At 38.7% G+C, this 27,946-nt stretch overlaps 1 protein-coding gene across 4 annotated transcripts in view; it reads right to left on the bottom strand.

The window, feature by feature from the left end:
• Window positions 1–27,946, bottom strand: part of CACNA2D1 (calcium voltage-gated channel auxiliary subunit alpha2delta 1) — a 453,094-nt gene that overhangs the window by 240,265 nt on the left and 184,883 nt on the right. For all 4 annotated transcript variants that reach the window (XM_068400329.1, XM_068400331.1, XM_068400330.1 and 1 more), the window contains exon 4: window positions 942–1,001. In XM_068400329.1, the coding sequence (XP_068256430.1) occupies window positions 942–1,001 (60 nt within the window). The remainder of the gene's footprint in view (window positions 1–941; window positions 1,002–27,946) is intronic.

Here is a 27,946-nt window from a genome sequence, read left to right as displayed (position 1 = left end):
TTTTGTTTGTTTGTTTATTTGTTTTCAGTGCTCCACCTTCAAGTGTCTGAAGAACACCAGATCAGAAAGGACATTATAGAAAAGCATTGTGCATTTAACTGTGTGACACTATGACTCTAGTGGATGTGCAAACACAGTCTAGGTTTGTAGCAGCATCACGTAAAGCACCATCTGCTTTTATTTCTGAAGGAACAGATAATGAAGGCATAATAAATTACTTTTACACTTAGCAGGGAACTGTAGCCTAAAATTAACAGTCTTATAATCATGCAATACTACATTAATTTTGCTTGATCAGTAATAAAGACTTAATATCGTACATTTTACAATCAATCATCTCACTTGTTTTTCAGTAAAGTCTGAAATGATTGAAGAAGATAGCTTAGTGTTTGACCAGGTCAGGGTCTCTTTCAGTATTGCTAGAATATTGAAGTGAAGAGATGCAATTATTAAAGTATAGAACAGGATTCTAAAAAATAGTCTACGACTCTCAATATAAACAGTCATGTAGACAACCAAATCCTTCTATATTAAGCTCTTCCTGCTTTGTTCTACCACATAAGCAAAAACAACTTGTAAAAATCTTTTCTATGATTCTGTGTTTCAGTGCTTGGAGTAGCACACTTTTAACAGCTAGTAATCATCACTCAGATGTCTTCTCTGCAATCATTCCTTGCATGTCAAAACAAACAGATGTCTCGTGTACACCTCAGAGCTACATCACTGGGTCTGTGAAGCTTCTTATGAGCTTCTGAAGTGAAAAGTCTACTTTATTCTCTAGACATCCAGACTGAGACTCTGTTTGTTGAATAAAACAAAATGCCCACTCATAGTCAATGACTCCTTCTGTGGTGGATATAGAAACACGTTTGTAAGAATATAGTTAACATTTCAAGGAGCAAAAATCCCAGAAGGTCAAAAGGAGAAAAACTGAAACTTACCCCAAACTCATCCCTCCACTGATGTGACGCTTGGTACTTCTCTGCTTCTTTAGCAAGGCGCTGAAGACCAAAGAAAGAGAGGACGTACGTTTTAGTCTTTGCTAATTCTTTACATAACAAAGTCTTTCTTTTTTCATTTCTTCACATACATGTTTTCTCTACATAGTTTTCTATACATCTATGCACTTCTTTGAAATTTATCTGTATTTGAGTAAAGATGCACCACATCTTTTAAAAATGTTTTCTGCATTATTTGCTTAAGTACTGTAATCACACATTAGACGATAGCTTAACCCTAACTCCAATGCTTTTAAGAAGTTCTAGTTAAATACAAAATCCATCAATATCCTTCTGAAAATACTTTTTCCTTACAACACCTTGCCTTACACATATGATCTAATCTACCATCCAATGCCAAGTATTTATTAAAAACTTGAAATACTGTAATATGGACATATATTTCTCCATTAAATTATTTAACTTAAATTATAGGAAGTACTGACATCGACTGTGATTGTTAGGGACTTATAAAAACTCAGTAGTTTGGACTCGCTGTAGTCTGGTCCCACAGACTGAATACACATTAGCAGTTGGAGAGTATCAGGCATGCTCCTAGAGGGCATTTTTCCCATTTAAATGAATTTCAAAGAAATCCAGTTTGTCCACGTAGCCCCACAAGAAACAAAGCACAGTGCACAGGAATGACCAGATGATCCTCTTGCACATCATTCTCTTGTACAGACACATCCACTGCATTGGTGACATGTCCCTCCTCATACAAAATTATAAGTCTCTGAAAAATAGTGGTTTGTACGTGCTTATGAAGAGTTTACTATATTTTGCATATGAAAGTTGCCAAGCATAATGCATGTTCTCTAGCTGAGCTGCACACAGCATCCCCCATGCCAGCAGCCCTGGAGGCAGGCACTCATCCTGAAGGCAAGCAAGCTCACTCTGAAGAGGCAGCTACCTGATGTGAATGTAGTTCATGTGGACTCAGCCATGTCCTAATTGTTGAGTGACTTGCTTTGAGAACTAAATTATTGTAGAGCCCAACAAAAATTTTAGCAACTGTTTCTGGGGAATCATGGTCCCTTTCTAACACAAATAGCCTGACTATATCCACCTGATAGCTAGGGATGAAGACACTTTACTGTGTAAGAATACGTGCACAGTAAGCCTGATGATCATTTTAATATTCAGACCGCTTCCTACAGAAAATGAACTGGTGGTCTAAGTCACATTTTCAGTTGAGTCAACTGTCAGTTCTTGCTAACAATCAAAAGGAATATGACCAGAAAGTTCACGTGAGCTGGAGTCACAGAGATGGTGCTGTCAGAATCTCACCCCAGCCCCAGCCCGGCACAGCAACCGCTGTGTTATCTGATCCCATGCGGGCAGCCTCTCTCTCCCCTTTAACAACTACCAGGATGAAAAATTTCACAAAGCAAAACTTAGCATCTTTTCCTTTCTTTTATATTTTCAGTCATTGTGTATAAACAAATAAATCCAAACAAACGTGTGTGTTCTGTTGCCAGAAAATACTTGTCCCCACTCATGCGTTTTATTGTCAATTCAGATGATTCTTAGCTAATAAAAAGCTACTAGTATCTCACAGGCATTGCCAACTGGAGGTACCCTCCAGAGTAACCAAGTACCACATTTACAAAAGAAAAACAATGATATGATTTGATGCATTATACTGCGAAAAAGCACAGTACAACTCTCCCTTGACCGCACTGGACAAACAATTCAGATATCTGCAGTATTTTCAGTTTTCTGGTAATACACTAGAACAATTTTGTTCATCTAATTTCTTCACTCACTATAGCCAGTTCTGCATCTAAATTTGGCCTATCCTCTGGTGAGTTCAAGCTGATTAAGTTATGTTTCACCAGATTGTGGCAAAGCAAGATATGACACTTACTTACACATGTAAATAGCTGCAGTTAACACTGCCCTCAGATTTCTCTAGTCTGCTTCATTACCTTAAGGTACCCAGTGAACTGCACATGTTTTCTACCACAGACAGTAGAATCCAAATGCACAAACTGATAAACGGATTGTGAAGAGAAATATATAACGAGCAATAACATTACTACAAATTTTGCATGGAAAGAACTGCAGCCTTGAAATTCCTCAGCTTCATGAAAAGTTGGTAGATTCTTCAGCTAATCTGTACTATAAAGCAAAAATGCTAAAAGCAAATTAAAAAAGTAAAAGGCTTTGTTTGTTTGGGGATTTTTTGGGGGGCAGGGGGAGGGTGGGGTTGATCTCAAGTGGAGGAAAAAAGAATATTCCCCATCAAATTCTTCTCCTTGAAGAATTTCTCAGTCAGGTTTAAGTTAGAACTCATCCTAACTGTCTAAATAATCTGCTAAATAACACTACATGCAATTTCAACAGCTCTTGATATCGTAAAATAGCTTCCAAAATGAGAAGCCGTCATTTGAGGTATGCAAACAGAGCATAACGTTAAAGGTTGTTAAAGGTAGTCAAGCTCATATGAAAGCACAAGCAAACAGTTACAATGATGGACAATGAGAAAATGGATGTGTTCCTTGACTCAACCAAAGCAAAACCCACACATGATCACGAGCCAGGCCTCTGATTACCCAGCTCATCTCCAGCAGACGACTTTATCAATGTTTATGTGCAGGCTATCATAAGGACACTGGTCATGCAAGGACTTCATTTTCAAGAAGCAGGTGTTTTTTTACAAAATATATGGGTTGACTGATAGGAAGTCTGTGCATGCAAAAACCAGAATCATACTTTCCTGTGTAATACCTCTGATATTTTATGAAAGATAGGGAAGAGTATTCAAAATAAATTACAAAAACAATTAAAAAATATTTTATGAAGCTAAGGTGTTCTGAGAAGTTCCTCATTTCTATGCAAGGAGAAATGCTACTGCTACAGCAACATAGAGTCTGATGACTGAGGCATTCACCCACAGTGAGTGCTTTGTTAAGAGCAAGAGTAAGAAGTCAAGACTCTTGGGTGAAAAATAGCTGGACTGTGAAGCAAATTCAAGTTACCTGTGCCCTTTATTGTGACACAAGAAGAGACTAATTTTTCATGTCTCTCAGAGAAATCTTGCCTGCTTCCTTTTGAGGTATGCAAATGTCAGGTCTTGCCTTCCCTGTTTTCATGGAGGAATCTCTGGAGAACACCAACAGAGGAGTAACACAACAGCAGGCTGACAGCTGACACTTTGCATTTTCCCTCTCATTACAATGAGAGTTTAATAAGGTAACACCTTCTTTAACACCATGACCCACTGCAGTCCCCTACAGGTTTCTCTAGCAACTACTAAAATGTTGAGATTCTTCTTTACATGTAAGAAAATAAGCAGAAATGGTTCTAAAACAAACATGCAAAATACTATTTCTGCATATTTCTTCATTCCCTCAGTAAGTTTGCAGACGACACCAAGCTGGGTGGGAGTGTTGATCTGCCTGAGGGTAGGAAGGCTCTGCAGAGAGATCTGGACAGGCTGGATCGATGGGCCAAAGCTAACTATATGAAGTTCAACAAGACCAAGTGCTGGGTCCTGCACTTCGGTCACAACAACCCCATGCAACACTACAAGCTTGGGGAAGAGTAGCTGGAAAGCTGCCTGGCAGAAAAAGACCTGGGGGTGCTGGTGGACAGACGGCTGAATATGAGCCAGCATGTGTCCAGGTGGCCCAAGAAGGCCAACAGCATCCTGGCTTGTATCAGAAATAGTGTGGCCAGTAGGACGAGGGAAGTGATTGTTCCCCTGTACTCGGCACTGGTGAGGCCGCACCTCGAATAATGTGTTCAGTTCTGGGCCCCTCACTACAAGAAGGACATTGAGCTGCTGGAGCGTGTCCAAAGAAGGGCAGCAAAGCTGGTGAAGGGTCTGGAACACAAGTCTTATGAGAAGTGGCTGAGGGAACTGGGGTTGTTTAGTTTGCAGAAGAGGAGGCTGAGGGGAGACCTTATCACCCTCTACAACTGCCTGATAGGAGGTTGTGGTGAGGTGGGGGTCAGTCTCTTCTCCCAGGTAACCAGCGATAGAACAAGAGGAAATGGCCTCAAGATATGCCAGGGGAGGTTCAGGCTGGATCTTAGGAAGAATTTCTTCACTGGAAGAGTCATTAGGCATTGGAACAGGCTGCCCAGGAAGGTGGTGGAGTCACCATCCCTGGAGGTGTTCAAAAAACATCTAGATGTGGCACTTCAGGACATGGTTTAGTGGGCATGGTGGCATTGGGTCCATGGTTGGACCTGATGATCTTTTAGGTCTTTTCCAACCTTAAAAATTCTATGATTCTATATTAGGTTTTAACCATTTCTTACTCCATGCCTCTGTATGCGTGCTGTGAAGACGAAAGCTGTGAGATGTTTTCAGGCCTTGAATGAAGCTCTATTTAACATAATCTTTTTAGACAGAGAGGGTGAAAAAACAAACACCACTAAAAAGGGGAAAAGGAACAAAACTAGCATGTAACAGAAACATTCTGGTTTACTTCAAGGTATTTAAAAAAACCTTACTTTGCACGGTCTGCTGGAGAACAAGGATTCTCGATTATGGCAATGATACTCAAATTACTCTGAACTAGTACATAAATTGAGAAATCACAATCAGGAAGAGAGGGCTGCAAAAGCTAAGAAAATGCTGTAGCATCTACTCCTATGCTTTTGGAGGATGCCCAACAGCTGGGAGATGGTGCTTCTAAGTAAGAGATCAGAAGGGCTGGTGCTAGATCTAACTAGTGCGATTGACACAGTAGCTGATGTCAAAATTAAGGTGCTTGAAAACACTGTGATTAAACAAGCATTTGTTTAATAAATGTTCTTAGATGAAACAAATTTTTTTTTTTTTTTAACAGCTGAGAACTGCTCTCTCCCTTGTTGTTTTCTAAATATTGTGCAGGGTGCATTATTTTCAGAGATTTTCAGAATACTTAGCTCATCAATAAAAGAGCAATTATCCCTTGAAAGACAGTCACTGCCCACAAATAAGTATTTTTAATCAAACTTTGAAAGAAGTCAAGAGTTACCTTCCACTGGATTTCCTTAAGTCTATCAAAGAGAATGGTTGCCTTTAAAGCAAAACAGCTATTGGGAAAGATAGAGGAGATGCAAGTGCTATTTACTTCATCAGCCTACGAACTTTTAAAGGGATTACAAAAGATTACACACAGGAAAAAAAAAGGCAACCAACAACTAAAAACCCAAGGCCCAGCTGCCTGTCAACCTCAAAACTGTCTATTTTCGAAGGTCTTGTCCCCAGATTCCAAGTGCACGTTCCTATCGCTGAAAGACAGCCTTTGATGTAGCACAGACTACAAGAAAGACACATGAAGAATCTTTATCTGATCTGTAAAGATCAACTCCCCAGAAGACCTATTCATCTTCCAGCCTTCATTTTTGTGCGCATATGTCATATTTTTATCTCCTCCTAGCCACCACAGAATTCTGTCAGCTAATGGCCCAATTACAATTATATTCAGCACAATGAAGTCAATCTTTTTTTTTGTGCTTCTCACTCTCCTTTAAGTATTTTAGATTGAAAATAATATTTGACTACCCCTTGCTATATTTTAAGCTATTATAAAATGAGTAAGCTTAGAGTTATTAGACATCAATAGCCTCACAAAGCTTTCTAAAATACCAAATCCATGGAGTTTTTTAGGTTATTTTAAGAAGATAAATACCCAGGGAGAATATATCAATATCAAGCTTAAATAGAACAGTGTAGAAACACACAAAGAACTTCAAATCCTGATTTTAAAATACGATCCAAATATTCAATCCTGTTCTTGCATGAGCAGTGTAAAAGCCACAAGGAGTATGTGTAATAGCAGTTTCAAACATGGTTTTTCATATATGTATCTGAACTACAAATAGTGTTCTTCTGTAGATGATTATGAATTGCACATCACTTACAAGAGAGAAATGAGGGGAAAATTTTGTAAGACTGGGATAACTATTTGAAGCGTCAATGGAAGACCCATACTGTTATTTCACTGTAGCTTTAACACAGACTGACAGAATTTTAGAGAGTTGCATTTTCACCTGAATAAGCTGCTACATTCTGTATTAAAGCAAATTAGAAATATTTTCTTTTGCCTTGGTTCTACTGTCTTTACTTGCATGGACTGTTTTCTTTTTACAGTAACTCTTGATAATGAATTAGTCAAATACCCATGAATTACCCTATTACCCTATAAAAAGATCACCCAGTTTGGCCCAAGGGGGTGTGATTTCAACAAGCAACACTTGTAAATTGGAAGTTCAGTAGTCAAAAAGTGATCTTGGGAGTGCTAAAGATAGCAAGATCATAACCCCTATATAAATACATGTGGATTTACTTTTCACAGAATCACAGAATGGTTGGGTTTGGAAGGAACCTCTGAAGATCATCTAGTCCAACCCCCTGCCAAAGCAGGTTCCACCACAGCACGTTGCACAGGGTCGCGTCCAGGCGGGTTTTGAATATCTCAGAGAAGGAGACTCCACAGCCTCCCTGGGCAGCCTGTTCCAGTGCTCTGTCACCCTCAATGTAAAGAAGTTTTTCCTCACATTGAGATGGAACTTCCCATGTTTCAGCTTGTGCCCGTTGCCCCCTGTCCTGTTGCTGGGCACTACTGAGAAGAGTCTGGTCCCATCCTCTTGACACCCGCCCCTAAGGTATTTGTAAGCAATGATAAGATATCCCCTCAGTCTTCTCCAGGCTAAACAGACCCATCTCTCTCAGCCTTTCCTCGTAGGAGAGATGCTCCAGTCCTCTGATCATCTTCGTAGCCCTCCACTGGACTCTCTCCAGTAGTTCCTTGTCTTTCTTGAACTGGGGGGCCCAGAACTGTACACAGTACTCCAGATGTGGCCTCACTAGGGCAGTGTAGAGGAGGAGGATAACCTCCCTTGACCTGCTGGCCCCACTCTTCCTAATGCACCCCAGGACACCATTGGCCTTCTTGGCCACAAGGGCACATTGCTGGCTCATGGTGAACTTGTTGTCCACCAGAACTCCCAGGTCCTTCTCCACAGAGCTGCTTTTCAGCAGGTCAAACCCCAGCCTGTACTGGTGCATGGGGTTGTTCCTCCCTAGGTGCAGGACCCTACGCTTGCCTTTGTTGAACTTCATTGGGTTGCTCTCCGCCCAAATCTCTAGCCTGTCCAGGTCTCGCTGAATGGCAGCACAGCCTTCTGGTGTATCGGCCACTGCTCCCAAAGACCAAACTTGCTGAGGGTACTCTCTGACACTTTTCTTTGTCTTTATTTCCATACTCCCAGTGGGGCATGGGAGGGGCTAATAGGGACTGATTACCTTTTTGCATGTAACTCTTATGAAGATATTTGCTCTATGACCTTTCTCATAAGTCGGCATTCATAATGATTATCAGCACAAAAGCTGATCTAGATTTGATGAAGCTGTGGCACATTAGTTTTGGTCAGATGGTCCCAGCCATAAAACAATGTCCTAGATTGAACCAAACACATACCTAATTTTGCTGATATTTTTGCTTTTAAAAATATGTGCTACAGTGTTAGCTATCAAAATATTTTTAAAAGCAAAGAAAAATTATTTGGAAGAGGAGATCTTAAACCTTGGGCTTACAATTTAAATCAGCAAAATTAGGTATGTGCTTGATAACTAACACTGTAGCACATAAATTTCCATGATAATTTGTATTTCTGTACCTCAATTGAGAAAGTTATCCTATGCATTGCTGTATTCCATTATGTAAATACCATAATCCTTAGTATAAGTATAACCAGAATTTCAATACTTACACAAATTTTTTAAGATTCTTTTTCGTGGTGACCAACAGTAGGTTTTTGTTTTGTGCTCATCTGCCGCATGGTTTGATTTCATATATTTACACTGCAGAGTCACAGCCTCTCTCCTACTCTAGCATCTGCTGTGCCACATGATGGCAATCTGATCTGTGGTCTGTTAATGAGGATCTCTGAAGCATATAAGGTCACAAGGAGTATGTTTATAATTGGTCTCCTATATTCAACATAGCCCTCCTATGACATACATATTCCCCAGCTACTGTCCGGAGACGGTTTCACTTTTGACATCTGAGGCAGCAGATGAGTCATATTCATAAGGAAAAAGGGTATGTTCGAGGTCTGCTGACGTTGTGAGCCTTACCAAAGCACTCTTCATATAGAGTACCTGTCTAAATTTATATGTAATCTAATACAATCATCAATAAACAAAATTTTTTAAAAAGATGATATTATCTCTGGATCACAATTCAAAGTAACACCTCAAACTTTGTCTTCCACTATTAACCATTACTAAAAACCTAAAATGTTAGATTTATTTTTTTTTCTAATCCAGCTGTAGATTACAGAATTCAACTTTAATTAAATAAACAGAAAATTACTTTACATATTTTCTGTGCTTGTCTAAAGCATTTCAAGCCATTTCTGTTTTATTCACATGAAGAGTAATTCTATTTCAGACCTTCTTAATCAGTTTTTCTAACAAGATGACCTCATATCCAACACAAGGCTGTCATGTTGGCTAAAACAAAATCTAATGGAAAAATATTATTATCACCTTCCATCTATTTAGAAGACAGGGCTTTAAAGCATTTCTGTATCTGTTAACAACTTTATTATTATGATTCAAGACAATCTTTTTTCTTATTGTTTAATTAAATGAGTGAAGGAAGAATCAAGATGATTCTCCACAGAGAAATTTTACCCTTATAGTGCATTTCCAATTCCAAACCAGAAAAAAATAAATGAAACCACTGGTCTAAATAAGGTCAGAAATCAATGGGAAGCCAAATCTGACCTAGAGTACTTGAGATTACAATATTGCAGGTTAAGTTAATGCCTTCTAACATGAATAATCTTATTGATTTTAATAGGGAAAACTAAAACAAGATGACCCTAAATGTATACATCACACATGTGGCTTCTGACATCTAAAATGTTGTGTGCAATCACCTGTCTCTGACAAAACTGTCATATAAGAAAAGTCAAAAAAGATAAAACCAAAAGGCCATTTGGCACAGGAACAGCACATAAAAGCAACCCTTCTCTAAAACATGAACTAGAAAGAGCTCTTCTATTTCTTCTTTTCCCTTATTGTGTGGATTTAAGAACTTAGCTGATGGTAACAAATCATCAAACAGAGAAGGCAAAACTGAGATACTGCTAGTACTATTTCTACTCTGAAGAGTGCTGAAAGTGTTTTTTAAATATATTATACTGAAGTAGGATTCTTAGTTAAGATTTAGCAAGAATCTAAAAGTAGTCAAATGTACAGTTAAGGTAAAACAATCATCTGATTCTGTCCTGAAAACAAATCTCAGAACAGCTGGAACTATCCATCACTGAAAATCATCACTGAAGGATAAATAAATAAATACATACATACATACATAAAATATGCTAACAAATACTCGTTTAAACTTCTGAAAAAGCAGAATCGCTGGGTACACACCTAGGTAACGGCACAGCCTATGGAAGCTGCAAAGGGGGATGCTGTCAAGTAGCAGTTGGTACCTGTCTGGAAACTTACTGGTTGCCACCTCAGCTTGGTCCCTAATGTTCATAATTCTAACTAGTAAGACCATTGGTACTAGCTGAAAAGAAACCATACACGAGCAGTCAATGGGATAAATGAACTGCAGGTGCAAAAACATTGCTGGAGCACACCTTTCTGAGTACCAGAGAATAGGACAAATCAAATACAGCCACAATAAAGAACAGAGGGAGCACACAATTGTCTTCTATGACTGGAGCACTGAGTCCAGTCCACGAGGTATGAAATATGGTTTGTATGAAATATCCTACAAACTTAATATGCCGCAGAATAAGTGCACAAAATAGTTCAGTTCAACTATTATTAAATAGCAACAAGGAATGCAGGAAATTCTCATCAGAAGGCAGAGAAGCAGCACTTTGCTAAATTCTACATTTTCCACATTTATGAAGAGAGGGAGGGAGAGAGGGAGGAGGTTCAGTTCCCAGGTCTGAGTATACATCTAGGATGCATGCAATCAGGAGATTTGAGAAGCTGGGCAATATTATGACAGCTTGATACTGACAAATATGTTTCAGTAAACAAGAGAGTAAGATAGAGAGAACTGTAGATAAAGTCATGAAGAAAAACGATCAGAAAAGAAGAGTAAGAAATAGTCTGTCAAATGCATCTTGATGTCGAGTAGTGAAATTTTGCTAGGATGGTGTATAGAATGAGCAAAAGACCACTGCTTTTAACATATAATTTATCCTTCTCATTTGCAGAGCTTTCAAACCCTTAGAGCTTATTACATTTTTACTCTAATAATTCATATGCCTTAAATGAAAGTCACATTAGTGTCATATTCTTAAACAAGCTCAAAGTGAAGGACACACGCTGAAATCATTAGACTGCAATCGCCAACTGCTCTGACAAATCACAAATTGCATAACACCACCAGCTCCAGTTCACTGCGTGCCTTAGGAAACTCTTCTAAGCTTCACAGCTGAGCTAGTAACTTCACAGGCATGCTTAGATGATGACACGTATATTGAGTAGGCATGCCATGTTACCCTGCTTTTTTAACTATAGTATATGTATAGTTTTTAGCCACACAGGGAGCAATCAGGACTACATAAACTTATTTTAGAAATATCAAAATTAACTCGCTCCAGAACAAGTATTCTAAAATGTCAACAATGTAATTTCCCTCTAACTTAAAAAAAAAATTAATTTAGATGCAGTTCAGCTTGCTTCACAGCTCCTTTCATATCTCCTCATTACGTATTCAGGAAAAAAAACAAACACAAAATACAACCCTTAACTGCTTAAAATTTATACATGTTAGCAGTTCCATTAAAATCTGATTAGGATCCAAATGGGAACAGACACAACTGAAATACATACACAACTGCCTTATTTCAAAGGGAAAAGTAGGAAAAGGAGCAAATCATAGAATCCTAGAATCATAGAATGGTTTGGGTTGGAAGGGACCTTAAAGATCATCTAGTTCCAACCCCCCTGCCATGGGCAGGGACACCTTCCACTAGACCAGGTTGCTCAAAGCCTCGTCCAGTCTGGCCTTAAACACTGCCAGGGAGGGGGCACCCACAGCTTCTCTGGGCAACCTGTTCCAGTATCTCACTACCCTCACAGTCAAGAATTTCTTCCTAATATCTAATCTAAATCTACCCTCTTTCAGTTTTAAACCATTACCCCTCGTCCTATCACTACATGCCCTTGAAAAAAGTCCCTCTCTCGCTTTCCTGTAGGCCCCCTTCAGGTACTGAAAGGCTGACAGAAGGTCTTCCCAGAGCCTTCTCTCCTCCAGGCTGAAAAGCCCCAACTCTCTCAGCCTGTCTTCATAGGAGAGGTGCTCCAGCCCTCTCATCATCATCTTCGTGGCCCTCCTCTGGACCCGCTCCAACACCTCCATGTCCTCCTTATGTTGGGGGCCCCCAGAGCTGGACGCAGTACTGCAGGTGAGGTTTCACGAGAGCGGAGTAGAGGGGCAGAATCACCTCCCTCAACCTCCTGGCCACGCTGCTTTTGATGCAGCCCAGGATATGATTTGCCTTCTGGGCTGCAAGAGCACATTGCCAGCTCATGTTGAACTTCTCATCAACCATCACCCCCAAGTCCTTCTCAGGGCTGCTCACAATCCATTCTCCACCCAATTTGTATTTGTGCTTGGGATTGCCCCAACCCACATGCAGGACCTTGCACTTGGCCTTGTTGAACTTCATGTGGTTCGCACAGGCCCAGCTCTCAAGTCTGTCAAGGTCCATCTGGATGGCATCCCTTCGCTCCAGCGTGTTGACTGCACCACACAGCTTGGTGTTGCCAACAAACTTGCTGAGGGCGCGCTCAATCCCACTGTCCATGTCACCAACAAAGATTTTAAACAGGACCGGTCCCAATACCGGCCCCTGAGGAACGCCACTCGTCACTGGTCTCCACTTGGACATCGAGCCATTAATCAATTAAATACCACCTTACTAAGGGCAAGGAGAAGAAAACATTGATACAGGCTTTCATCGCTTATGCAAGAAAACCACTAATGAAGTCAGATATCTTTAAAGAAATAGGGGATGCAACAGCAGTTGCATTTTGCCTCATTGTATAATCAAACTGAACAAACGTATAATCAAACTGAACAACGCATTTAACAGAATTTTAGTTTTATATGAGTTCAATAACAATATATCGAGTTATATCAGTACACATTCAATGTAACTTGATAACAATATTCAATATGTATCAAATACATCGAATATTCAAATTAGTTTGAAGAACAGCATTCCGCTAGTTAATGCAATTCACAGAAATGGAGTATAACTAGGTACGAAACACTACATTTAGAGAAGTGTAGTGAGTTCTGGATTTACTCACACTTTGTGTGCTACAAAAGACATTTAGATGTAATGCTGTTATAATCTCAAAAGAAGATCAGAAAGATGGCAATTTAAAATCTCTTCTGAAGACACAATCAAATGTCTCTTTTGGCCACACCATCAGAAACAGCTTTAAGGTCTCTCAGAATTGCAAAGGTATTTATATAAAGAAGAGCAAAATCCAGAATTTCAAGAAATAACAAGAGTGAACAGAGCTCGTTACCATCTCTTCCTCTGTAGAATAGGACTAAATTGCTTTATTTCGTTAAGACACGTTCATAGCCTAAACCAGTGTGATAAAGTCCAAAGTAGTTAATGATTTATAATAAAACTGAGATAGTACTGAAGTCTGCAGTAGCATTTCCAGAAATGGGCCTATTAAACATGCAGCTTTATTCAGAATAAAATTCAGAGCTTGAATAGTAGACCATAATGTGAACTTAAAAAAAAATAATAAAATCACCTAAGTCCTCAGATGTATGAAATAGAATCAATCTGAATTTGACTGATAAAAAGTCTGGTAAAAAATCAATCCACTTCTTTAAAATACAGGTATTTTTTAAAAAACACAGCTGAATAACAAATGTGGCTTTAACAAGGCAAGACAGTGTATTAACAGCTTTGCATGTCAAGGAAAAAAATGGAGCAGGTGGTAGGCTATAGCTGCTGAATAATCAACTTGATCTCATCAACAGTCAGTGAGTGAGAGCCAAGAAAGCATGTTACTGTTGGCAACAGCAGAAACAAATGATATATTAATACTGCGTGCTATTTTCAGGCAACGTTTCCCTAATGGAAGTAATTCTAGTCAAAAGAAATGAAAAAGTGTTTAACTGTGAGTCCTGGAGAAAACTGAGTACAAAGAAAAATGACCTTTGTGGAAAATAACCAGGTGTGTTGTGTCGAATTGTGGGTGATAAAATAGCGGCAAGGACGTGAGTTAGGCGATGTGCTTATCTTACACCAGATGTGGGGAAGGACAGTAAATCGCAACTTGCTTGGGAATAATTAGCACTACAAAGACCAGCAGATAGATGAGTGGGCCTGGGGTGCAGTGGAGGCCTCACAGCCCAGTGCTGCATCAGGCAAGCTGGGGAGACCATGAAAGCCGCCTTGTGTAGCAATTGCACACCTGGCCTCATCCTCCCTTAACATAAACCTTGTTAAAGAGATAGTACATATGACAGCCCCACCTTGTTAAGAGTATAAATCTGGCCTTTAGAAGTTTGTTTTTTGGGAGGACAAGAACTCCAACTAACGGGTGGGTTGACAGGCCTGGACCTCTCTCCCCCACCAAGCAGGGACGCCTCTTTGGTAAGAATCGCACCTCCAAGTTTGTCAGATGATACCCAAGTGAAGTGATTTATTAATATCACACGTTTAGTAGTTGACTGGTCTTAGGATATTTAGCGCTAATGCAGTAAGTGTATTTATCAACGGCAATCTTGAACTTGTTATTTTCTGTTGCCTTAATAAAACATTTATTTTTTCAACTTTGCAAAATTGTCTCAGTGAAAGTCCTGGACAAGGCCCTGAAACAGGCAAACGCTGACTCTGGTAGGTGGCTCCACACTTAATCCTTTAGACATAAACCTTTGACCAAGTCGGGCTAGGATTGGATCCAGCTGCACCTAGACTGCTCTCAGAGAAGGAGTTTAGAAAGTAAGAGGGTCCTTTCTGAACCTCATGACTCAAAGGGAGGTCTTTCCCCAGCCACCTTACAGACTCACTACCCCTTTTAATGTGACAACCTTCTATTGGCAAACCGTAACAACTTCTTTTATTTTGCCAGAGTTAATACGTTAATCATGACAGCCATGCTGGAAACACACCAAAGCCTCAACTGCTCCTACACCTGGCTTTGCATTGAGGTAACAAGATACCCAAAGCTCCTTCATTTCTTTCTTATTAAATGAAGTGTAATAACATGCTGCTTCTAAACTTCCCCAAATGCCTTTTAAAAGAGATGTTGCACTCCTAGCCTTCTCTCTCTACCAGACAGGTTCAAGTTTTAACTTTGAAGCATAGCCATGTGATGTTTTTAAAAATAATTCATGTCCTTCATCAGTAATCCCTCTTCTATAAAGGAGTACATTGGTTTTACTATTTTCTTACATTTCAACAGAAAACTCCTTCAGATTCTAAGTTAAATAACACTTCAAAATAAAAAGTAGACAAAAATGTAAGCAGTGAATTTTGAAAATGGTGTCTTTTACCTGTCCTCAGTCCATTTAGTCTCTGTGGTATTCTCCCATGTCCATTGAACGTGGAGGAAACTCAGTACTTTTATGCTTCCAATCAGTTTATACTCAGATATACCTTCATTTTCCTGCTCTCAAACACAAGTTTTATCCTAATATAGCTGCATGGTTGTTAAGTAACAGTTGCTGAACCTATAACATAAAATGCTTTTAGTCAATCTGATCATTTCTCATCCAGGTAAAGATCCACCAAAGGTATATAAGTACTAAGCATACACCCATAGGGAGAGCTATTAAAAGATCTGTATTAATATATTAAATATTTCAGCAAACGCTTGAATATCTCTCATGGTCACCAAGTTCCATAACAACTGTTCTTTTAGGACGAAATCTTGACCCTTCTGGAGTTCATGTGAGGACTTCCACTGTCTTCATTGAGATTTCACACCTGCTACCTCAAGCCCTGTGTGTGTGAGATCATTAAATTCATAACCGGAGATACTCTTCTTCTAGAGTCAGTGATCACCAATAGCCACGCATTGTTATGGCCATTATTTCTTTTCAGTATCTCTTGTCATGTCTATGTCATACATCAGACAGTGCATCACCTTTTTCTTCTAGGCAGTACAGTGCATTTCTGGGCATTCTTGTGATTATAAAGAAAATCTAATCTGGTTCAGGTATACCATTAACATCTTCAGTAAGGGAGCTGGTTCATATTTCTGCACTATAAGATCTTAAAAATTGACTTCTATGTGCAAAAAATATTATTTTTCATCTTAAAACCTACAGTTTAAAAACAAATGCTGCATATTGTCATGGCTACAAAAGTATTTAATATCTTTTCACAACCACTGTGAAGTAAATACTGTTAACAGTATTTAACATATGAAGGAAAGTAAAGCAGAAAGGTGAAATGATTTGACCAAAGTCACATAAAACATTAGTGTCAGGTGCTAGTAACACCTAAGTCCATAAGATTTATCCTCTGGGTGAATCCGTTGTATTTTCCTTTCACTTATTTTCCTCCTTTTTATGATTCTATACATGACCTATAGCTACGTTTAAAAAGTATTTAACAGACAATCCTAGTGAGTAAAGTACGTATTTGAATCGACATTCAAATTATAATTTTCTTCCAATATTTATTATTAAAAAAAAGATTTAAAAAAATAATAGATTTTTCTCTTTAAAAATTAATAGATTACCCTCACAGGTGACATTTGAGAACTACTACGAGCAGTTTGTGTTTATCAATGATGACTTCCACCAAAAGGTGTTTAATTAGGATGTCTCACACTTTTCTGTGTATGAAAATCTAATTGCCACCTTCTAGCTCAAAGAACACAATCAAGAAGCGTTATCCTATCTCAAAATTGCCTAAGCATCTTCCTCATGTCACTTCTACATCTGGTGTTACTTCATTTTTATTTTCAGTTTCATATGCTTCTTATCAATAAAGAAAGTATATTGAACCATACCAACAATTTTAGCACCCTCCAAAAAGTGTGTCTTCTTTTATTCCGGCTAGAGCTACTTACTGAAAATCATCATCAGAATCAAACTGTGAATAGCAAAAAGAAATACATAAAAGCTAAAACATAATTATAAAAAAAGAGAAACTAGACTGACATGTCAAGAATGTCACAGTACAAGTAGATCTTAAAGCAAAATATGGCAGTACCTTGCCAGACTGGATGTTTGATGCAGCTACATCAGTATGGTGCAGTTGGCTGCAGTTGACCTCAGTTACACTTAAAACCTCATAGATCCTGCCCACAGGGAAGAATTTCTTCCACAGTCCTGTTAAACTGGCACGTCAGATGGCAGACATGATTTTCAGAAATCAATCTGAATCTTATATTAATAGACCTGAGATGAAACTTGAAGAGCTCTGGCAGATTGTTAAAAGGTTTAGAATTTTTTTTAAACTCTACTGAATGATCCTGTACGATTTAATGGAATTGTGTTTGGGCTATATTCTTAAGGAATACTGGAAAACAGGTAATTTATGTGAAAGTGGAAAGGCAGATTCTTCTGGGCTCTGCCCTGCCATATGAAACATTAAGATCTGAGAAGTCAAATACTTTGTGGTCTCATTTAGGTCATTGGCAGCATTGAAATGTTGAACCTCTACTACTGGAGCTAGAAAGTGACTCTTAATGCTAAGGACAAAAATATCTTATTCTCCTGCACGAAACCAGCCTCTAGATTTAGATAAGTGTACTGCATTAGTGTGGATTGAGAATACAGCTTTGTTTTCATGTTGCATCACACAATGTCTTGATTCATCATAGGTTCATATTCCCATAAATGACAATAAAATACATTCACTTCCATATAGAAGAGAAGCTTCAAGCAAATAAACCCCAACCTTAAAGCCTTATTAAATTAAATTAAAACCGAGTTTAATCATATACTGAACTTTTCACCTATGTCTTGTGGTCAGGTGCTTTTAGCAAACTTGAACCTAGGGTATAAGGAATTGTGAACTGATAAAATCACCTACAGTGCAGCAACATGAAGACCCAGGTGAGAAGAAACAACAGGGATCCCTTCCACCACACTACCTGATGATATCACTACTTGGAGGTCTGGTTTATGAAACCAGACAGCCTGACATTCCTTGACAGCTGAACAGTTACATGGTTCAGTTGTGTTAGGTTAAAGCGGAGACAAAATATACGGAATATTAAGTTTATTTAATAAATTAAAACTATAAACCACATTTTCAAGGTTTTTTTCTGTTATTATTATTAGTTACTTGCCAAGTCTGACTTTTATAATAAGCCTCATGATAACTTTCTCCAAACCTTAAATCTTGGACTTAGTCATGTTATTATTATCATCTGTTTAATTATACGTATATCTCATCTTCATACTCCACAGAAAAAAAAAAAAAAAAACAAAACCCAAAAAACCCCCTCATATATATAACCCAGATAATACTGTGTGGGGAAAAAAAGAAAAACAAACGAACACAAAAGCACAAACAACAAAAAAAAAAAAAACACAAAACTTCAGATTTATTAAAATCTAAAGCTTGTCAGGATCATACCATAATTTTGAGGCATCTGGCTTTTTCTTTAAGAAAAAGGAAATAAAAATATTTCCCTTTGGGACTGGAAATATTAGCTGGCACAGAGAGAAGTGTGATGATGGCATAAATCAGCATAAAAAATAAGAAACTACATGACAACGTAGCAACCACTTCACCTGGCTGCTGGGTACACACCCATCCCTTCCTGTTAACTCAGCATGGGGCTGTACCAGCAAAGCCACTGGTACCCTAACACAAGCTTTCCATGGGATAGCTGGCAGCCAGCCTCCCAAGTGCCCAGAAAGGTGCAAAAAGACAAAGACGAAAGTGGCAACTTCTGCCAGCTCATAATTTTTTATAACTACAATTCAAAGAGAAGCTGCTTAAAGGCAAAGCTACTATGGATCTCAATCCATGAAGGATGCTGTGGTTATGCAACAAAAACCAAAGAGGTTGCTCACATAAGCATTCAGCTGCTGGAAAGATCACAGCTTCGACTATCTGTGAAGCCAACATGGCTTCACTAAGGGCAAATCATGCCTGGCAAACTTGGTGGCCTTCTATGAAGGGGTTACAGCACTGGTGGATAGGGGAAGAGCGATTGATGGCATCTACCCGGACTTCTGCAAAGCATTTGACACTGTCCCACATGACATCCTTGTCTCTAAATTGGAGAGACATGGACTTGACAGATGGACCACTCGGTGGATAAGGAATTGGCTGGATGGTTGCACTCAAAGAGTTGCGGTCAATGGCTCACTGTCCAAGTGGAGACCAGTGACAAGTGGTGTTCCTCAGGGGTTGGTATTGGGACCGGTCCTGTTTAAAATCTTTGTCGGCGACATGGACAGTGGGATTGAGTGCGCCCTCAGCAAGTTTGTTGGCAACACCAAGCTGTGTGGTGCAGTCGACACACTGGAGGGAAGGGATGCCATACAGACGGACCTTGACAGACTTGAGAGCTGGGCCTGTGCGAACCACATGAAGTTCAACAAGGCCAAGTGCAAGGTCCTGCATGTGGGTCGGGGCAATCCCACAGAATCACAGAATCACAGAATCAACCAGGTTGGAAGAGACCTCAGGGATCATCGAGTCCAATACAGGCTGGGCAGAGAATGGATTGTGAGCATCCCTGAGGAGAAGGACTTGGGGGTGATGGTTGATGAGAAGTTCAACATGAGTCAGCAACGTGCGCTTGCAGCCCAGAAGGCCAACCGTATCCTGGGCTGCATCAAAAGAAGCGTGGCCAGGAGGTTGAGGGAGGTGATTCTGCCCCTCTACTCTGCTCTCATGAGATCCCACCTGCAGTACTCCATTCAGCTCTGGGGGCCCCCAACATAAGGAGGATATGGAGCTGTTGGAGAGAGTCCAGAGGAGGGCCACGAAGATGATCAGAGGGCTGGAGCACCTCTCCTGTGAAGAAAGGCTGAGAGAGTTGGGGCTCTTCAGCCTGGAGAAGAGAAGGCTCCAGGGAGACCTTCTAGCAGCCTTTCAGCACCTGAAGGGGGTCTACAGGAAAGTTGGAGAGGGACATTTTACAAGGGCATGTGTGACGGACAGAGTTTGTATGCCTTAAACAACTTGTTTGACAACTCTGGCTGGAGGAGGATATGGGTGCTACAGAGGCCTGCAAGTCTGGCAAGAGATAAGGGCCTTGGGAACGGAACAATATCCCTGCTGTGCCTTAATGTTGTGTTTTACAACTCTGGCTGGAGGAAGAGATAAATCCTGCGGAGGCCGGATGGTATCTTTTCCCTTGGGGCCAGCCTACATGTGCAACAACTTTGCAAGGCCTCAACTATGCTTGTGCAGAAGCAGGGTCATACAGCAGACACCACAACTAGGGGATCACGACCACCAGACACCCCTTGGGGGACCACCGACTCATTTCAAGAACAATCTAAGACTACAAAGCGCAGGCGTCCCAATTAGCACGGGAAGCGAGCAGAGAGGGGGAGACAAGAGGGATGTTACCACCCTCTCCTATCTCGCATGCAAATGACCTAAAGTATTTAGACCTTCTCACTTGGGATGCTGGGGCGCACTCCCGCCCGCCACCTGAGGACCAATCCTGCAAGTGGTTTACCAAAGGAGCAACTCTGCAAGCAACTTACCAACACTACAAACAACTTACATCGTTGGATCCCAGGGTGGTGATATCTCTTTCCTTCTCTCTCATAATCTCTATCCTCTTTCTCTTTTCCCTTTTCCCTCTCTCTTTTGGCAGCAATCTTTAGAAACCCAAGACACTTACAACCATGCCACTTTCCCTGTATTAATAAATTGTTCTTAATTTCATACCAGTTATTTGGTGTCGTTTCACCTTAATTTACTCCAAGGGATTTATGAACTAGTTGCGACCAGGTCGTAACAGCATGTAGTGATAGGATGAGGGGGAATGGTTTTAAACTGAAAGAGGGTAGATTTAGATTAGATACTAAGAAGAAATTCTTTACTGTGAGAGTAGTGAGACACTGGCACAGGTTGCCCAGAGAAGCTGTGGCTGCCCCCTCCCTGGCAGTGTTTAAGGCCAGATTGGATGAGGCTTTGAGCAACCTGATCTAGTGAAAGGTGTCCCTGCCTGTGGCAGGGGGGCTGGAACTAGATGATTTTTAAGGTCCCTTCCAACCCAAACCACTCTGTGATTCTGTGATCTGTTTAACTGGAAACAAAGGCAAAAAATGTCACTGATGTTCTGTGTGGTGTCCTCATAAAAGTGCTGCAGAAGGGAGATTTACTTACACACTCCATGCTTGAGTTTTACAAGTATTGCATGCTCAGTAAACTGTGGAATGTTGCACTGTATTATACTACATATGTCCAACCGAGTTTGTAGAAAACCTCCTTATATTGTATTTACATAATAAAGTAAGAACTGTATCATAAAACATATACTCATTTTCTGAAATATATATCTAAAGTTAACATCTCTTGCTCTGAGTGCTTCCTCAAGTAAAAAAATATACACTAACTGATGAAAAAATATCCAACATTTATAATATAAATAGTTTTGACATATATTTTGGGCCAGAGCATATAATCCAGACAGATGCCTTCTTTACAGTAGCATAATGGGGTTTGGTGTTCGGAGGTTTTTTGCTGCTGCGTTGTTCAGCTGACTAATTAGTTTATTAGTTTGCAGTATTTTTAAATTCTGTGCTTTTAGCCTCAAAAAAACATAAAGGAAAGAGAAAAAAAGGATAATAAAAATTTCAAAAGTAAACCTGACAAATTAAGGAAATCTGTAGACTGCTTAAATTGATCCTTTTAATTTCAGAGTCCTTCCTACCTTCAAAACATTATTATATTCTAAGAGTGATATCTTTTTATTCCTTGAATAAAAGTAATTCTCTTTTGTGATTTTCTTGCACAGGTAATTTTGTGCATAGTCTGTAGCCTACTATTACCATATACGGATCTATATATACACACACGCATATAAAGTGATGGCTGGAGTATTCTAAGGTGAGCTGACTGTAGCCATTATAGCTAAGGTTGTCAAAATGGTATAGTGACTTATAGTTACATCAAACTTTTTGACCCCTTACATGCTGAGGAAAAAAACCCAAACCTTCTGACACCTGGGTTTAGAAATTCCTTTACACTTTGAGCAATGTCAAATATGAGAAATTGTATGAGAAAGCTGAAAAAATGGGGTCTTAGTGTTGCATACAAATTTCTTCTTAAGGCTCTCCTTTCCTCTTCTATCATTTGCATTAGTAATTCCCAGATATAGTTGTGCCGACATCTGAATATTTTTGTCAAATATGAGCAAAGCTAGTTCAGTCATATTTTAAGTAAAAAGTAAAGGAAAGAAGCACTTTCCTCTGCCTTTGGGCAATACCTTGCAATGTTAGCAGAAGAATGCTTCCTAACAGTTCCAGTCCATCTAGAATAGTGAATATTTCCAAAAGAGGATTTTGCTTCACAGCATTGAAATTAAATGAAAGTCTTGTTAAACTGAACGTTTTCTCAGGTTGATATAACAGTTTCACAATAATTCAGCTTATTTCAGTGAAAGGACGTCTCTTCTGGCTAATCATCTCATGTATTTCACGTGCAACCAGAAAGGAATTTACATTGGACAGATATTTGTGCACTGGGCTTTACATACAAAGAACTGTTTACACTTTTCTTGAGCAATAACATTTGCAGTATACATTCTAGTATTACCCTCCCCATCTTAGCATAAACCTAGTCAAAAAGAAAGAAAACATGTTCCAATTCGGAAAAGGAGGTTATGTTTGCTAATAATACTTGATATGTTTATTTTTCAAAGATGCTGTTTCTAGGTATAGTACATTTGACAATGTCATAGAAATACTGTTCTTTCTTATTTTTAAACAATCAAGTTGTCAGATATGTTTTAAATGGAATCCACAACATTCTACCAAAATCTGCTCAGTCAGAAGTATCTTACTAAACAGATTTAGGTTTGTCTGGGCTTTTTGAGTTGTTGTTTTGTTGTTGGTGGTTGTTTTGGTTTGGTTTGTTTTTTAATTTATGGAACTAGCACTGATCAGATGATACCATGAATCCTAAGCAAATTATGTCATTCGTGCAAAACCTAGGTAGATAGTCTGGAGAGGGATGGAAGGTAAATCTGAGAAGCTGCAGCACAAGATAACCATGCCACACTCACTCCTAGAGAGCCAAGTAACTTCCAAAGATCAGTGGGATTTATTAGAACTATACTGCATCTACAGACAGTTTAATTCTGGTCCAAACATATTATTTCCCAAAAATTTGGCCTAAGCAGAATCTCCATGTTTTCACTCAGGAATGTAAACATTTCCTACTACCTTAAAATAGATGACATCTGCCCAGATCCACTGTCCACTGAAACCTGAATCTTTTATTTAAGAGCCCAACCTGAGGAAGCCTGTGGTGGAAGAAAAGCCAGAAAGTTATCCCCTACAGAGCTATTCCTCTATCTGTATAATTATGATCAAAATTAATGGCTCTGCATTACAGGCTTGCAACACTGTCTCCTCTCTTGCCTGAGACAAAGCAGCCCAATTTATGGCCAGGAAATAAAGATCAGTTTCTCAGACAGGGTAATTCTACTGATCTTCAATACAAAATACTGAAATAGCCTTTTAGGGTTAAGTCCACATCATCTAGAAACTAGCTGTAAAAGACAAGGTATGTGAAGATTTTAGTACAATCTTATCTACACTGCTATTATTCAGTTTTACTCCCTTGTCAACTGTAATTTCATATTCTGCATTTAGAACTCCATCATCCCTGGGCATATAAGGGTTTAATGTCACAAAGACTCAATAAACCATATGTGTTCAGGTGTATACAATGCTGTTTCTATCTCAGACAATATATGTTTGCTAATATATCTGGGTTTGAGAGCTTAAAAGCTCTCCAAAGTATCCAGATTCAGTACTTAAACAGCTTTACAAAATCTAGCATTATGGTTGCCTTACAAACAAGTACTTTTATGCATATTAAAAATATTCCTTACTAGTGTATGTTAACCAAACTGTTCTGTACTGTAAAGAAACCTATTATTTGTTACTACAGCACATGTGCTCAGTCTTGTTATCAGTCAAGGGACCCATTTCTGTGCAGGCGCCACAGAAATCACTGCAGAATTGGAATGTAGCAATACAAAGCAAACTTTTTATGCAGCTGAAGCCTTTGCATACCAGAAGTGAATAGGAATCCCTAAAGAATAAGTATTCAAACACAGTATTAGAGCATATCTTGAAGTGTAGCTTACCTAATAGCACAGACTGAGCTGAATTGATTTTCTTCAGTTATTTAAATCTCATTATATATGCCCTACTTAATTCCCTCTCCATTTAAATTGATATGAAATATGAAACAACCTCTAAATAATTTAGTATGAAAAAACATACAAGCTAATTAAAAGCTAAAACTCGAAACACAAACACATTATAAAAATGTCCTTTTTTAAGACAGCTTTATTTTATTTTATTTTATTTTATTCTGTATTGAAGCTGTATTTTGTTTTGTTTTAGAGAGACAATGAGGTTTTGTAGGGTTTTCTTCTGGAGTAAAAAGTGCTAACAAAGAAGTCCTTAGGTTTCAGTTGCTTTGATTTTATGCTACCAATAAGGTTTTGTGTTTTTTTTTAATGCTGTTGAAATTGTAATTAAATGAATAAAACCTAAATGTTGTATTCTTAACCATGCAATGTAATTTTCTATAATTACAAATTAAAATAAATGTCATCATGATTATTAATCACTCTCTTTAATTATAACTTGAGCACTTAAATGCCACCTTACAAGATATTACCAAGGTCAGACTTTGCTGGCAGATGTCACTGGGAAGGATGGAGGGGGCAGGAGAAAGCGGGTGCATTAATGCAGCAGCACTTTCCATGAGCAGATCCATATGCCTCAGACATGTAGAAGGCAATAATTAAAAATACAAAAATCATCTCCCGTAATTCATGAATTGCACCACTGTGTACTTCATTTTTGTGCCAAATAGATACTACCACAGATATTCATACATTAAGAGCTGAAGCTTTTCTTGGTCTTCAACAGTTTTCAGACAAAGATCTTCCTGAGAACATAATAAATGTAAGCAACATCTAATAAACATTTTCAATTCATGTCTATTCTCTAATTTCAAAATTATAAGAATTACTCTAAAAAGATTTATGATCTTCTGTTACACTGACTGACATCATTCTCAATTTTTTTCTTCTTCATTTTTCTTGTAATTTTTAAAGTAGCGGTTTTATCCCTCAAAAGATCTGTTTTCAAATGCACATTAAGACACCTATGTCCACGTTCTTGCTCAGTGCCATGTATAGGGTTCTGCAAATAGTCAGTACACAGTTTCAAAACTTTTCAGTTCTATTCCTACTCTTTAATTTTTCAATCAGAAAATCTATTAATGAAAATCTCTTTTTGAAATATGAAAAATGAGTCACAGTTTCTGATAAAACAAAACTGTTATTATTATTTCCAAGAAATAAAGAAATGCTTAAGTAACACTATTCCAAATATCACTATTCTTACTTAGCTTCCTCATTAGTAAGAGCATCCTGGAGACAAAGCTCTTCTCGAACCCATTATCATCTGCTATCCTAACTGTTCTCTGACTCTTTCTCTCACACATACACACATAAATTGGTGCCTGCGATTGTCTATCCTATAAAGCCATATTGTCTAGAACCTGGCAACCCCCTGACTTCATATTGTCAATTTGAGCCTTAGATCTCAAACGTGAGAAGAGACACCTACCATTTCTTATTTAGAGAGGAGTTGCTTTGTAGCTTAATTAGAGCAGTGTCTGACAGTTCAGAAGATGAGAATTTGCTTCTCCTGCAAGGTCTCAGCATCCTTAGCTAAAATGTGATAATGCAACTTATGCAAAAAATAGCAAAACATGACATTAAACCTTAGCCCCCAGCTTTACAGAATTCAGACTTTAATAGGCTTATCTTTCTTTTATTTCCACTAATTTATCTAATAGAAATACATGACTGCCAACTTAGTAAGTATATGTATCTAGGATCTTTTAATTGAAATTTTACTATACTTTAAAAGAATTCCTGTAATGAGCTTTATAACTATTAGCAAACACGAAGAGAATTATTTTCATATAGTAACCTACTGTACTTTAGACCTATTTTAGGGAATCTGTACATATATACAATTAAATATGAACACAGTAGTAATTCAACTATAATCCAAGTGGCTCAAAATTTTTCAAAAATTTTTTGTGGAGGTTTTTTTTTGGTTGTTTGGGTTTTTTTAATTTAAAGCCATCCATTTTTTTCTGAATGAAGAACTTTTATTGAAAGGGCAAAAGTGTTATTAAGAAATAGTTCCTCACATCCATCGTAGGATTATTTGTCCAAATAGGTATTACAGGAAGGAAAAACAAAAGGAAAAAGGGGAGGTGGGGGGGGTGGAACACAAAGAAAAAAAGGAAAAGTGAGAAAATAAAAAAAGGAAAAGTGAGTACACATTTAAGATTAAGTTCTCTGCTCCTCAAACTTATCCTCCAGATCAAAGAAAATAAGAACTCAGACCACAGATCTTAAAACCTCAGTTAAAGGGCCAGCTGTGAAATATATAGATTGCTACTAGATGCAGAATAGAGTAAAAGTGGCAAGTATGTATCCGACAGTGAGACTCACCTACATCTGAAAGTCGTTCTGTGTCTTGATCAGACTAAGCAATATAATGTATTTTACATGGATTTTTGTATCACACCCTTCAGTGTAATGCAGTTAAAAGCAGCAGTTTCTTCCCTCTGGCATGTACTACAGAAATAAATATGAACTTCCATTCACCCTAGTTTATATGAAATGAGAAGAGACATTTTTCACCAGTTTCCATACAAAGAACATGCATGTCTAAAATTTTTGTCCTTGCAGGTGTGGCTGAGAATACCTTAAGGATACACTCTGGCAGAAATAGTGTCATTTACTTCTAACTGACTAAAAGGATGATATGAAGGAGCTATCCTGTGGAAGACACAATTTTATTCCTTTTCTTTTTTCTTTTCCTCCAGCTAGCTGACACACTGGAATACCGGAAGAAAAAAAAAAAAGGAGGAAAAAAAAAAGAAGGAAAAAAAAAGAGTTTTTCTCTTACAGCTGTTCTCAAAGTAGTTATGTTTTACGATTTTTTTTGTTTTCCAAATTCTGTGGTTTTCTAGACTAAACCTGTGCTCACTTTGAGCTTGCTGGCTGTTGAGGGATGACTCCTGGTACTCCAGCAAGCACCAAGCATGCTGTTCTGTTTTCCAGGAACAACAACTGGAAATAATGCTGCAGCCAAATCCTCTGGGGTATCTATCTGCCACCCCCATAACTCAAAGATCCACAAGAACGGACCCATGGTCCCTGTCAAGTCTCAAGAGTCAATCTTAGGGCCATACCAAGTGCTAAAACACCTGACAAACTCCAGTGAAGTGTGAAAGGTGGAAATATTGCTTGGACTACATTTTATCACACCACTAATACCGCCTGGCATAGCACAGACACAGTGAATGAGGCCTTGACTCTGCCTATGCCAGTCCCTTCCTCAAGAAAATAATTGGTAGCAAGTTGTCAGCTCACTGGGCACTGCAATTCTGGCCAGTCCTAAGCTGTCAGTACAAGAAAGCAGAGAGTCCATCTTCCTTACTCTCCTGCGTAGCTTGATGAGCACTAGGAATTAGTCTTGCTTTAAATGCCAGACAGCACACAGGCACACGTGGCTGTCACTGGAAATACACATCCAAATGCTACTGGCTTTTCTCACATAAAGTTTTCTTTTCTTAACATGCATGGATGGAGAAAGAGGCCAGATTTAAAGTGAGATTAAATTATAACAAATTCACCATAATTGCTTTTTTAATGCAAAAAAAACCCAAACATCCCCTGCTGCATACAATTTCTTGGTAGAAAAGCATCC

This window comes from Nyctibius grandis, chromosome 5 (genome assembly GCF_013368605.1).
Source record: "Nyctibius grandis isolate bNycGra1 chromosome 5, bNycGra1.pri, whole genome shotgun sequence".
NCBI classification, from domain to species: Eukaryota; Metazoa; Chordata; class Aves; order Nyctibiiformes; family Nyctibiidae; genus Nyctibius; species Nyctibius grandis.
The sequence above is the reverse complement of the archived record's forward strand: the minus strand, read 5'-3'. Positions and strand labels throughout refer to the sequence as shown.